The sequence below is a fragment of the Lepisma saccharinum genome, chromosome 27 (genome assembly GCF_977018435.1).
Source record: "Lepisma saccharinum chromosome 27, izLepSacc3.1, whole genome shotgun sequence".
Lineage (NCBI taxonomy): Eukaryota > Metazoa > Arthropoda > Insecta > Zygentoma > Lepismatidae > Lepisma > Lepisma saccharinum.
Window position 1 is genome coordinate 18,119,349 of NC_139255.1, and position 14,921 is coordinate 18,134,269.

Below are 14,921 nucleotides of genomic sequence, written 5' to 3' on the forward strand. Positions count from 1 at the left end.
ATAGTATGATGACATGTTGTGACAACAACATACAGGGTGTCCGGCATGGGACTGACTTTCTTTTAAAGTTTGTGGTTTTAATATGGATAGAAGTAGATATAAAGAAAAGCAAGCATTTTGAAGATAAACTCACCAAGTTTTATTGGTAGCAGTTAGAACTCAGCACAGCTCAGTATAGCTCCACATGAGCTCCTTTTATGATACGGAGGATGTCCAATCTGAATTCAATTTCTCTCCACGTATTCTGTAGCATCAGAGACGTGACAGAAGCAATCACATTCCTAATTTGATCCTGCAGTTCTTGTAGGTTTCGTACCTTTGGGTCAGAATACACAATGTCTTTCACATAACCCCAGAAAAATATGTCCAGAGGGGTAACATCAGGCGAGCATGGTGGCCAGGAAATTGACCCATCACGGCCTATCCAACGATCATGAAATCCCCTATCAAGATACTCCCTCACTTGTAGGCTCCAATGTGGCAGGGCATCATCTAGTTGGAATATCACTGTAGTTTGTAAATGATGTAATTGGGGAACTGCAAAGTTTTCGAGCATATCTAGGAACACATTTCCTGTTATTGTTTGCTCCATGAAAAAGAATAAGCCTATGACTTCATTATGCATTAAAGCACAACAAACATTCAATTTGGGACTGTCTTGGACATGTTCCACATACACATGAGGATTCTCAGAACCCTATATTCTAACATTGTGTCTGTTAACACAACCAGACAAGTGAGAAGTTGCTTCATCTGAGAAAACAATGGTCGATAAAAAAGTTGGGTCATTATCAATCTTGAGCAGAATGTCAATTGCAAAATTTTGCCTTTGTGGCTTGTCATTTGACTTAAGTTCTTGCAACAACTGCAACTTATATGCACACAAACGTAATCGTTTATGTACCACACTGTGCACAGTTGACCTGGGAATTCCCAGCTGCCTGCTCACTGTCCATATTGACTTATGCACACTACGTGTGAAACAATTTCTTATCGACTCCACATGTTCGTCTGACACTTGCGGTTTATCACCATGGTGAGGTTTCATCACACTCCCTGTAGATAAAAATTGTTCCTTACATGCCTTGATGGTGTTACGTGATGGAGGATCCTTCTGGTAAACATGGCGAAAGTTTCGTTGTACTTGCACAACACTGTTTGTCTCTGCATACCACCACATGCATTGCGCTCTTTTGCGTACCTACGCCATTTTGGTTTCAGTGGTACCAGCGCCAACACCCCTAGTCATACAAGTATGAACAATTGCGAGACGAAACTCACAAATGTAAACTTTCATTGCAGTCCATTGTTAAAAACAAGTTTGCAAAAATAAAGTTATAACTGTTTTAAAACTGTCAGTCCCATTCCGCATCTGTGAGATGCATAAAAAAGAAACATATATATGATACAAGTACATGATGCAAGGAACCCAATGCAAAAAATACAAGATCTTTTAACTTCAGACATATAGAGTTCTAAAACAATATCTTGCAAGATGTAATGTCGCTGAATCAGCATCATGGAATCAGAATTTGTCCAACATCAATAATGCACATACAAAACATGTAAAATGTTTGAAATTAAACGTAATTCAAAAAAAGAAAAAAATGAGTGATACATATCATGATATGCATGATAACCAATGCTATCTATTATCTACAGTCGACCTCTGTGTAGTTAACACAGCGTGCTACAAAGCCAGTGTCCCAGGTTCAAATCCCGGCCTGACCATTGATGTTTTTCGTGTGTCCCTTCATCAGTTTCATTGTACCATCACTTATCCTATCTTTGTGATTAGCCAAAAGTGGCAGAAAGGCAAAGAAAGATAAACACAATTGATCAATCAATCAACTGTTATTTACTGTCACGGAATACAACTGACAAAAACAATGAACACACTGTCACGTGCATCTCTGGCTGCTCAAAAAGAAAACTCATGTCATCTGCGTCAACCCAACAACTATCTTCTGGATCCAGGAAGACAAAGACTTTTTCATTGTTATCTTTGTAGGCAGGTTCAGCACTTCATACTCTGTATCTGTTGCAGCCATTATTTGTGCAATATAGGACTTACTGCTCCTCTTACCACTGTATGTTACCAGAACAAGGCTTCATACACTGGCTGTAGATGCTACAGGCTGGGGTCCTGTATGCTCCAGATGACGAATCTTACCTTGCTGTATCCCAAATTGAAATGTTTTATACAATATTGCAGTTGCAGCATCATTATATACCTTCAGAAAGATGATAGAATGATTTTATACAAGAAAAGAATGTGTGCTCCTTGTTCCAGGAATATTAACTTACTTTAGATTACCCCATCGGAATCAAGGTCAAGATGTGTTTGTTGAATGCCAACACCTGATAGGTATCTAACACAAATCATTGCATTCCTGTCTTCACAGTATTGATACATAGAAAAGGCATCAGTCATACACACTGAGTCTGATAAAATGGCCAAGCTGCCTGCCTTGTCAGTTCACCACCAATGCTACCCTTGCCATTGTTACCATGAGTGGTGGTAAAAAGTGCTTAAGTGAAACATCTTTCAAGGTGCTTTAAATGAAACAGATCACGTAAAAATGTAATATTTTCAGTCAAGTATTTTTGTTTCAATTGGCTTGCAGCACCATCTAAAAATACTTTGATGGATTGTATCTTTGGCTATCTGTTTCATTTCTCTCAGGAGGAATTTCAGAAAACCATCGACAGCACACTTATCATGGAAGATTTCATCTGAAATGGTCGCAAGGGGATAAGGTCTCTGTAGCAGTCCAGATACATGCTGTGAAGAGGGCAGAACCGGTGGGCGACCATCATAGTCAGCAGATTGTATCACTTTGAAATGCTGAATGAAATGCACTTTGTTTTCTCTTGATGAATGTGTTTTTTTTAAATGCATGAAGTTAACTGTCCAGCACATCAAGACACCTAATCTCCTGTTTCACACACCCATAATGGAGAGGCTATGATGCTACAATGTCCAGTAAAGTTTTCCCATGGGAAGCAATGTCAGCAATCAGTGGCTTGCCCAGTTTTTTTAAAAGAAAAGGGGGAGGGTTCGGATTACTTTTATTAGTAGTCATCCCTCATTTTGCTATCTTTTCCTGCGTAGATGGTATTTTTAAGGAATACTTGGTAAAAGGGGATATGACCTCCACTAACCCCCCCTTGGGTACGCCACTATCTGCGGTTCATTACGCACCAACGTCTTGGTCACATGATGCAAAATTACACAAAATTATTCTTTTTTGCTATGGGGTAGTCATCGTTACCACACCCTGCACCATCTTACATAATTTTGTGACATACATATGATTCCGTTACTCCACTGTAGCAACGCTAATAACGAGAAATTCCTTTTGCTAATCTGAAGCTTTGTTTGTCATGAAAACTTAGCTTTAAATACACAATACTATTGTTCTGCACCTAAGAATGGCTTCAGTGTTGCAACATTTGCAAAATTTCGTCACGGATTCAGCCTACAAATACTACATACTTTACAGGCCTATGTGTACTTCTGTAGCTGATGTTCCCCTATTTTTCCACTAGCAATTCCTTCTTCCATATATGTATTGTCAATATCAACCACTTTATGATAATGAATTTACACATATACACTACGATTTGTCTGTTCAAATATCAGTTCACTGTATGTAGGCATAGGGCACTGGAAGCCATATTGTCTTGAAACTGAATACTGAAAACAGACTGAATATTGCTGATATCATGAAATATGGGCATTCAAACTTCAATTTGTGCATTCCCCTTACCCATACACATTCTTTTGTATTTTGCATTTCAGGTTGACTTTTTCATGCAATTGCACAAATGACAAATTTGAAACTGTTTTTAAAAAGTGAGAAAATTAAGTGTTATTGCAAAAAATGTATTTGTATTTCAGTGCTAAATTACCTTATCTACATATATGTATGAACAGTGGCGGTGATTGGCTTCCAAAACTGAGGAAGAGGGGGGCAAGGTGCCAAAACTAAGGGGGGGAGGGCAAGGACAGTTTAATTTCCATTTATACATATTGTTTAGCACAGTGGGGCAGCAAAAGTCACAAAAAGTCGGAGAGCAAGTGCCTCACCATGCCCACTGTGTATGAACAACATCGAATCTTCCACTTAGTTAATCAATGACTGATAGTTTTTCAAATATAGTCATATCACTTTATCAATAAAAGTTAATTTCTTATTTACATTTTGACAAACATTTTGCATTAATTATTTCAATTACCTCAAAATCACTTGTCATGTGAGGTATCATAGAAATTAGGAAACTATGTTCACAGAAAACCAAACTATCATCTGCATTAGAAGTGTTAGGATGTGTATTTCTTTCACATCATCATCAATTATTGTTCCATGAATGTTTCATTGGTCATCAAATAATAATTCTCAATTTTTTTCTCTCCTTGTACCATTCTTCTTATTCTTTAATTGAGTCATCACCAACTTTACTTTCCACATAATTTCTTCACTCTATCTTCCTAGTTCATCTTCTTGGGCTTTCTAAATTCATATACTCTGATTTCAATATTTCTCTCTATATATCCACATCATGTATTTTCTTAATTTCATGGTTTGTCTTTTCTTGTTTTACTGGTCATATTTCTAAAAAAAAATATTTCAGCTGCTTATATCCTGTTATACATGGTCCATGTTTCAACTTCATAAGTTATTACTAAAATAAAATATTGTTCACGAATGACCATTGCAGGAAAGGAATGGGTTTCTATTTTCTGCCTTGCCTGAACTGCAAACAAAGGACATATTGACAACAGAAGATGTCATTTATGACTGGACAAAAGTCAGGCATGTAGCAACGCCACTTTTTGCAATTCGAGACTCCCACATCTGGAGATGAGAAGCCTCAGTTGGTTCTTTCTTTGTGCAGGCTTTATGTGTGTTTATTGTTACTTACATTCAAAAAGTCATTGTCAAATTTGGTGATATGATGCATCCTCTAATTTGTTTGCTATTTCATAGCTAGCTAGAAAACATAATATATTCAACCTTTTATTGTGACTATCTGCCTTGAACTTTTATTTTCATTTGTTAGCTTTGGTAATAGATTATTTTCAAAGTAGCCTGATCTACGGTAAGGTTTAAGGGTTTAAGGGTTAATATGTTGATAAAGTTGAGAATTTTAGTTTATGTACCTCTTGTTTTCTTATTTATTACCATTGTTGAGTTTTGTCTTCCCAGATCAACTGACTGAGTTGACGGCAACCCTTACTGGGCCTCCGGGACCACCCGGAAGGGGTAAACCTGGTCGGCCAGGTTCCCCAGGACAACAAGGAGCTCCAGGTTCGAGAATCCATTGCTGTACTTTATTCTTGACTTTGTTTTTTCTGTTGATTCTTATTGCTACTTTATTTCCAGTTGCCACCTACGACAAGACCATATGTGGCTGCTGAAACATAGAATGGTTCGTTGGCAATAACAGTTGCTGTTAATATTTCACCCAACTTGTCTCTTGATGCTTACTACTTTCGTACCCTTCTCAACAGCTTGCCTAAATACAGATGCACTGGGTTCCTGCACCGGCTGTCATCAATGGATTTCAATATAAAACCATCATTAATTTTATCAGGAACATTAAAATAAATACATAAATATTTGAATACTATTGAGTGCTGTTTGTCTCTGTACAGACAGATGGGATGAACTAACATCTGGTCTCCGCGGTCCCCCCGGACAGCCTGGTATTGGTAGGCCAGGTAGAATGGGACAACAAGGGTATCAAGGCATCCCAGGTACCCATTACTCTTGCTTAGTTATTTCTCTCCTTCCCTTTCGAGAATTAACACCATTTTACTGTAATTTTCTTCATTTACTACAAATTATGTGACATAAGTAATATTTCCAAATTTATGTATATTTGTCAAACTTATTTAAGGACTCTTAAAATATTTTCCTTCCATTCATTGCTAAATTTCAATTGATAGTATGTAAGAGATAAAAAATGGGAGGTGCAATGTGTTTTCTGATATATATTAAAAACTTAATGATTTATTTAATAAAATACTGAATGTTCAAATCCTGAATTCTCTTTGTATACTTTTTCTTCTGCTCGCTAGTCATATTTCATAGTTTTCTTGGGAAACATTTTCTATTTCCTTATTTATACTGAAGAATTCACATCTGTCCATACAACTTTGGTGTACTAACACATATCTTACACAACATACATTTTTAAAACATAATTAACACATTGCATGTAAAAAAAAAAGTGTTGCAATAATGCATTAATATATACTGCTGGACAAAAAAAACCGGACACTTGCATTTTTTGTGAAAACGCAATGGGTCGATAAAAGCTCTGGTACAAGGGCTAACTAAATGTTGCAGAAACTGAATTAAGTACGAATGCATAAACAAAGTCCGAGCCTATGAATGGTGCATATGGTACTACATGATCTGCCGAACATTCTGTAATATACCTGCGAGCTGTTATTGCAATTCAGATGTCAAATATTAAAGTGTCCGGTTTTCATTGTCCAGCAGTATATATTTGAAGTTTAATTGAGTCTCTTAAAATAAATTGGAAATAATTTAAATATATTTATACAACCGCTGACATATTACAGCATAAGATTAACTGGAACAGTGAGAGCATTAAATATAAATATTATATTTCTATCATTTTATTTAATTGTATTTTATTACATAAATAATTTAAATTTATTGTAACTTGTATATTGTAACTAGAGCATGACTTCAAGCAGTAGTTAAATTTGAAGAAACAGATTTCAGGTATTCCAAAATCAGCTCTGTCCCTATGTATCTCCCTGTTTGAAGTAAAGCAGTGCTATATGTGAAAATTTTATGCTCTGCTCTTATACTAATATGTAAAAATATACGAAACATTCATGTGACAAGAGTACAAAATAGAAAGCACACTAAAGTAGAGAGTGTTTATGGTTCTATGTTCAGGGATATGGGTTAGTAATGTTTTTTTGGTTTGAGCAGTTTTTTGTGGAAAAATGTCTTGTTTACCCTTTCTTGCCCACTTTCTCTCCATATGCACAGTGGTTTTGATTCCAATTTTAACTGAAACCCTGTCCTGATCAGCTTTTCGAACTTAGAGTGCACGTAAAACATATTTTTCAATTTAATTTAATTTTATTTCTTTACAAAGAACTGGTGTGGCATGATTGTTTATGAAGAGGACACATTTTGATTGATTCGGGTATTGTCTTGACACACATGCATGAGTCTTGTTGTCTTTAATATGTAGAACAATCTACACATTGAATTTTCAATATCATATGCTTACAGCATATTCTGTTCACATCCTGAAAAATAAAATCTGTATCTGCTCATGAATCCCATCACATTTTTGGTCAATCAATTTCAATCTTCCATACCTTCATCTAGACGATGATGTAAGTAGATACTTGATGAAATTCATGATTGAGCAATCCAATCACAAAGCCTGGATTTGATTTTAGGTTTCCAGCTTCACTGCAATCAAAGTGAGTTTCTTATACTGTTGAACAATGAAGTATGATTAATTGACAGCTGTTCAAACATTTTCACTTGATGAGAAACTCTTCAGTTCAAAAATTGAAAAATGGCTAAAATGAAATTCATTTGTTATTCCTTTTGTTTTTCTAAAAACAGCTCATAAACATAATATTCTATTGTACACTTTATGATTCTTGATGTTTTTGGAAATGAAAGACACAGTAGCAAACTAATATACTGAAAAGAAGTACTCACTTGTGCGCAAGAAGTTTTATTTGTTGTTCTATTAATTTTAGTGGCCACTGCCACTATGCTCTCCTGTAGAAATGCTAGCAGGAGGAATTGAAATAAATTTCAAGCGGTCCATAGGCATTGATGAAAATTGTTTGTAGCACTGAACAAGTGCTTCTATACCCTGTCCCAGCAAACTGTGGAGCAGGGCCGTGCATAGTGGCAGAGGAGGAGGAGGGAAATCGAGTTCTGAAAATGCAGTGTTGCAAACCGTATGGTCATTACCGTACGTATACAGAAATTTCATGGCATGTACGGATGTATGATCCAAACCTTAGTCCATATGCTAAATGTACGCCTTATCAAAATTTGCACTTGCTGCTTTATCCCTAATATTTCCCTAGGAAATTCTTATACCAAGCGTACGGAGCTGGAGACAAAAATACGATCCGTTTGCCGTGTGCGTACGGTGCAGGCGCGGTTGGCCCTATAGCGCACAGGATCAGTGAACCCCCAGTAATATACGATAATCACCTCGAGAATGAACAATAAACAATGTCTTTACATTTTCACATTATTTCGCTAAAAATTCTACACAATAAGTCATGTATTTGTGCCCGTAATACGGTGAACTCTTTTGCTGAGAAGAAGAAACCGCGATTCGGCCACCCTGATACAGACCCTCAGTTGAACCCCCACAGGACAGCTCTTGCCATTGTGAAAGCTTCGTGCGGGAGCAGAAGCTCGAGGAGGGTATAGGACAAAATACATGGAAGATGAGATTTGCAGAACCTATGTTCAACCCAACGGTCATGCGCAGTTCGTTCTCTCGCAGAAGGCGCGGGACAAGGCTCCGATCTCGCTGCTTCCTCCCTTCCAGTGTTGCTGTGTGCGGTTCAAGTTTGAAGCGCACACATTACATATTCAATATTCTCTTTGTATCATTTTTGTACTGAACTTCTTGGAATAAATGCAAAATTGTGGCAGAGATGGATGAGTGGAAACAAATAAAAGCTGGAATTAGATGCAATGAATTAAAATAAAGGAGATACATTACCAAAATAGCTCGTGCATGCATTCAGAGGTTTTTCCTTAAAGGTGGAAACACTTCGGGTTCGCGAAAGAGAAAGAATGGCGCGAAGACGTGACTCGCTGTCGCTCGGTGTCAATCGTCTCAAATTTGTTAGTTTTTGAAGTGCTTGGATACTTGTTGGAAAGTATTAAGTGATGCTGCGAGTGAAGCGAGGGATGGACTTTACCTAGGTTATGTCACATGTAGGCGTTGCTGTCCGCGCAGGTAAGAAATGACCGATAGAAATGCATGTAATTAATGTAAACGAACTTCCTTGTCCACTGAAAAAAAGCGTGTGCTGGTCGACCAGCCCCAAATTTGAACAAAGCTATCTTGTATCAATGAAAGGGTCTCAGGTTCGATTTCTAGTATGCACATGCCATTAGTTGCCATTTCCCTTTAATAAATGTAGGACCAGTTCTGATTAGTCGGCATGGACGTCCGGAAGGGGAAAAGGGGGCAGCCCCCATGGAAATTGAATGTAAACCAAAAATTATATATTACACGCATATAATTTAATTTCAGTCACAGTAATTTTTGGTAATTATTATAAAAGCATTGCAGTAACTTCAGACTGAAGGAGTGTTTTTTGCTCCTCCTGAGGAAAAAATATATTACTTGCCCCTACTTGAGGACGTCCATTCCAACAAAACTCAACTTTTTTCATAAAGGCACAATTTATTGTAGTTTCAGCCCTAAATTTATTCGCACACCCCTAATACAAAACCTTATACTCCCATATAAAAAAAATTCTGGACAAATCTTTTAAGCCCGCCCCCCATCCTTTTGTTAGGCGAAGGAAGTTTATTTTCTGGAAACTGAATATATGTCACATGACTTCAGTGAACCCCCGGGTAAATAATGCACGAGCCGCGCCTGGTACGGTGTTATCATTTTCAAAAGTTTGCAATGCTGCAGAGTGAAGCAGGGAAAGCGGGTAACTAAAGTCGTCCATTACACAATCCCGTTTCTCTCACTGTTCATTGGTGGAGCCGTCTCATGTCACTACTTGTGGAGAGAGTTGTTCTCGTTCGCCTGGTCTACAGTTAGCTGGTACAGTGTTTATCTTTTATTTGGCCACTTTGATGTAATATTTACCCCATACTTGTTTCCAAACAAACATTTTTAGTCTAGATAATGATAAAAATATTTTCAAGAGCAACACTATATGTGCTCAACATATATTTATGCAAAGATCCATAGTGCATTGATCAATATCTATACAATTCTGGAAACATTTCAGAAAAAGCCCATGATAGTTTCGAACACACTCACACATCATCTTTTTTTTCTCCACTTGTAATTTCTTTCAATTCTTCTTGCTGCCATTTCTGCATCAAAAGATGGTGGCTGTGGCCATCAAAATGAATAAAACACATAAGAAGGAGACAGTTTTGCAGATAATTGAGAAATTATTTTTGGTACATTAGTTTTCTACCATGTCTTTCATTTCCCATCCAGGAATATCAATAGATATCCACTGGATATCAGTGGGATATTCATAAGGTCTTCGTACATTCTGGGGTTATTGTAACACTATTAAATACATAAATATAACATTAACAATGTACATTTTCTTCAACAAACATTAACCTCTTTGATAATCAGGTTTTACCTGATATAGTAACAGCACACAAAAGATAATTTGATAAAACAGGTAACAGATTTGCTTCTTAGTTGTATTTAGATTTACAGTAGAAATTCTGCTTAAGTTTGCATTTCTATTAATCACAAAAGCATCAAAATTTACAAAATTCAGAAAATACTAACAGTTACAGAAATACTTACCACAATGTAACATTTCTGCATTCATCCTGATCACGTGCATTGTGAATGTGATGAATATTAAAATAACATTTTTAAAAACTTGTAATCTGTAATAATAATAATAATAATAATAATAATAAAATCGCCTTTATTGGAGCGGGCGTGTTTCGGCCTCTAGGGCCGTTCTTCAAATGTCTAGTTGAATGTTTTTCTAATTTGAATCTAATCTGTAGTGTATATATATATCTATAATTATGTGTCCATTACATTCTAATAATGTTATATTTACAGTATTTTTTTTACTAGACAGTCATTCTTGATATTGCAAATATGTGTATGTATTGGGTTGATACATAAGTTGATAGTGTTTGTGTTTGGTATGGCAACACTGCGGTGTTAGGAGTTTGTTTATCGTTTAATGTTCATCAATTGGAGTGGCATTGTTATGTTTGTGAATACACATTGAATTTTACAGATTTGGAGAAAGATGATGTTATGTATAGGCTAAAGAACAACAAGTGTTCAGTGGGAAATTAAATATTTCCGATATATTCTTCTGTCTGAATTTAACATAGGGGCAATAGCAGCAGAGGTGGCTCGAAACACTTGCCCCTTGTATGGAGAGAATGCTAATGGGGAAATCAAGTCAAGAAAATGGTTTTGTTGGTACAAAGGCAGCATTTTTGACTTAAGTGTTTCTCCACGTTCTGGAAGACCATCGGGCTTTAATCAAGGCAGTTTAAATGCTTTAATCCACGAGGATCAACATCAGTCAGCTCTAGAATTAGCAAATGTGATGAACTGGGACCATTCAACCATCGTGCGATATTTCCATTCCATGGAAAAGGTTCAGGATACCGCACGCCTCAAATGAAAACAACCAAATCAACAAGTAGGCCAGGAAGACAGCATCAAGTGCTGCAACACGATATTGCACAGTCACACTCTGCTAACATGACAAAAGCTGCTATCTAGGATCTTGGTTGAGTGGTTATTCCACATCCTCCTTACTCCCCCCGATCTTGTGCCCTCGGATTGCTACCTATTCAGCTCTCAATCCATCAATCTTCAAGGAAGCTCCTTTGGTGATGAAAATGCTCTTCAAACTTGGCTTGACGATGCTTTTAACCCCGAATCAGCTGATTTCTTCATGTTTTAAAATCGATAACCTGGCCTAGCGTTGGTAGAAAGTCATAGACAATGAAAGAAAATATATTACTGATAAATTTATGTCTTCTGTTCATCTCAAGTTAAAATAAAAATACTTTTGCCATGGTGAAAAAAATGCTACGAATTTATGCATCAACCCAATATTTATGTAATGAATATCCCAGTAATCTTACTATTGGAGATATTTCAGAGATATTATTTAACAATGTTTTTTTTTTTATTCAAGTTCTTATTACTCTTGTGTTATTTCAATGAAATTTGCCAAATACTTAATAAATATATTCAGCACACTTCTATTTTTCCCAAGAAAAAAAGTGTTACAAAAGTTACATTTACAAAAGTATTAAGTGTATACGGGCTGCCTTAAAATTAAGGTACCCTAACATTCAGTTCTTAGTGAGTACTCCATCCATTTAGACCTTCCATAACGAATTTTGGTATTTTGTTGTTTCCTGCACCAACTGTAATATTTGATTAAATGTAATTTATTTCCCTTTCTATTAATTTAATTTAATTTTAACACATAATGTTATTATGTCCCACATATATCATACATCATTTACAAATTGTAACTTAAAAAAAGGGTTATGATTCATAATATTGCTGTTAGAGTGAAGCATAAAAAATAAATTAAATAAGTAAGATACTTATAAAAAATGGTGTCCTAATAAGAACACCGAATTTAATAGCGTGGAAGAGAGAATATCTTCATGAAATGGCATATTTTCTACATCATTACAAAGGGTACATGTTGCCAGTTAATTATGAAAAATAATATCTGTCATATGTGCCCCACAACTTGCTCTGCATGTAGTCACTCTATTGATGTAATTACTGATGACTCTTACACAGACTTGCTCATTGAATTTCCTCCTTGAGTTCTGGTAGGGTTCGGGGATTGTTTTCATAAAACTGTGATTTCACAAACCTCCATAAGGAAGAAGCCACAGGGTGTCAGGTCACATGACCTTGCCAGTTCTGGTCGCCATTACGCGAGAGGACTTAGCTCGAAAATGTGTCGTGCGCAGCAAGGAGTGAGGTGTGGCTGGTAGCACCATCCTGCAGAAACCACAAGTGTTCAATATTCACACAATTCAAATAAGGCTACAACCATTTTGTAACAATATTGTGGTTCAGTGCTGCCAACCAAACAACAACAAGACATTAACAATGTTTTTTTTTCATTCAAGTTCTTATTACTCTTGTGTAAACAGCAAAAAGCTGTTTTTGTAGTTCGGAATCAATGTAAAAAAATGTAAGCTTAATTGTAACCCTACTTTAATAATAATAAATAATAATAATAATAATAATAATAATAATGCCATAATTCAAATCTGGCATACTTGTTGGAACACCCTTTATATTCACAAATATTGGAATTTCTCTTCATGCAAGTACATTCACACAAGGTGCATATGGTTGTCATGGGAGGGAGTGATTGTTTTGGGGGTATGCATGCCTGTTGTTTAATTTCCATTTGCTTTTACTGTGTGAAAGTAGCCAAGCATTCATATGATTAGGAATGCTATATTTCATTGTTATACTATCTATTTTCGTACACCTTTAATTTTGACTGAAAAATGTGATATATTGCAAATTATGCTTTCATAATTTTGGTATTTAAAAGTATTAAAATGTTGCTTTGGTATCACTGTGGGTGCATGGTACATAATAAAGCAAGTGTTTCTGAATCATGATACCTTTGAAATATATGATAGAACATACAATCTGCTTAACCTAAATTTATTCAGATATGTGGCAGTTTTATGAAGGAAAAATATAAGACAAAATCAATGGCTTTGAACTATCTTATTTACATCTGTTTGTATGATATATTAAAAAAACTGAGAACATTAAAATGCAGTGACATGCTGTGACCTTGGAGTAGTAACTGATATGGGTAATTTTTAAAGTATTTTGCACCACCTCCTCCCCTCCTCCACATACAAATGCATAAATTGCAGTTTTGATTCAATACAGACGAAAGAATTTAGGTATTTCAATGAAAGTGATAACTTATCATCAGACCTGAATTTTATTTATCCATCTGTGTCTGTAAACCTGAATCTTCTATGAAGTTTCACTTCAAGAATTATACACGATTTGCATCCAATGTTATAGTAGATCAATTCTTACTGTTGGAATTAAATAGAGATGCTAAATTAACAAATAACAATTAGAATGGAAGTATTATGTTGGTCATAACTCTCGTTTGGACTTCATTTTCCTACGTCATTATAGGGCCTCCCCAATGGCGCAGTGGTAGCGTCATTGCCTTGTAATCAAGGGGTCCCGGGTTCGATACCTGGTGGTTCCGATTCCACTTTAAACTGTAGGTCCAGTCCCGATTAGCCTTACTGTGCATAAAGTGGACTTAAAACAGCAACTCAAACCAAACTCCTAAGTCATTATAATTATCTTGCCATATTTTCCTAACAACATTAACATTCAAGATACTTGTACAGAAGCCTGGCCTCCTTTAGAAACTTTTTGATTGAGTCTATGCATATAAGCACACACACAAAACACAGAGACCTGAGGGATTAAGAAAGTGATCTTTGAAAAGTACACCACAATGCAAAAAAGGTTTTGGAGTTCAAATTCCGAATGTTGTACAACTACCCTTCATTATTTACATGAGTTTGTTAGCCACAATTAAAGTTCAAAACCCAGAAAAGTTATGTGAAATGGCAAAAATGCAAATTAACACATTGAGGAAACTGATGAGAGACTTTGCATAATTTGCCCTCTTCACTGGAACGTTATCCCATTACTTCACTACAGACAAAGTACAGTACACCCTCCTCCCCACTATTACACACATACATATTTCAGATTGTTATGCTTGTCAAAATGTATTCGTTAACTCTCCTACTTGTGGCCAAGAGGTTAGTATATTTGAAGATAATAATACTAAAATGAAGAGAGGGTTTTTACATTATTATAATTAATAATTATATTAATTTTTATTTTATTACAATTAATAATTACATTCCATAGGTAAAAAGGAACTGCTTCCAGCAATTAGTCCACACACAAAATATTTACTTTTTGTTTCATAAATAATTTAGACTTCAAGCCACATGAATGCATCATGCTTTGTGCTCAAAATGGAAGGAAATTGAGGAAAATGAGTCCTCTATCTGTTCCTAATACACTAGAGAACCTGAAGCCATGCCCTTTCAATCTGTGCAGGTGCTGAT

At 36.0% G+C, this 14,921-nt stretch overlaps 1 protein-coding gene across 1 annotated transcript in view; it reads left to right on the forward strand.

Annotated features, from left to right (window-relative positions):
• The window catches only part of LOC145980178 (uncharacterized), a 310,650-nt gene that overhangs the window by 285,045 nt on the left and 10,684 nt on the right, over positions 1-14,921 (forward strand). The window contains exon 23 of the mRNA XM_083113212.1: positions 5,214-5,315. Within this exon, the coding sequence (XP_082969338.1) occupies positions 5,214-5,315 (102 nt within the window). The remainder of the gene's footprint in view (positions 1-5,213; positions 5,316-14,921) is intronic.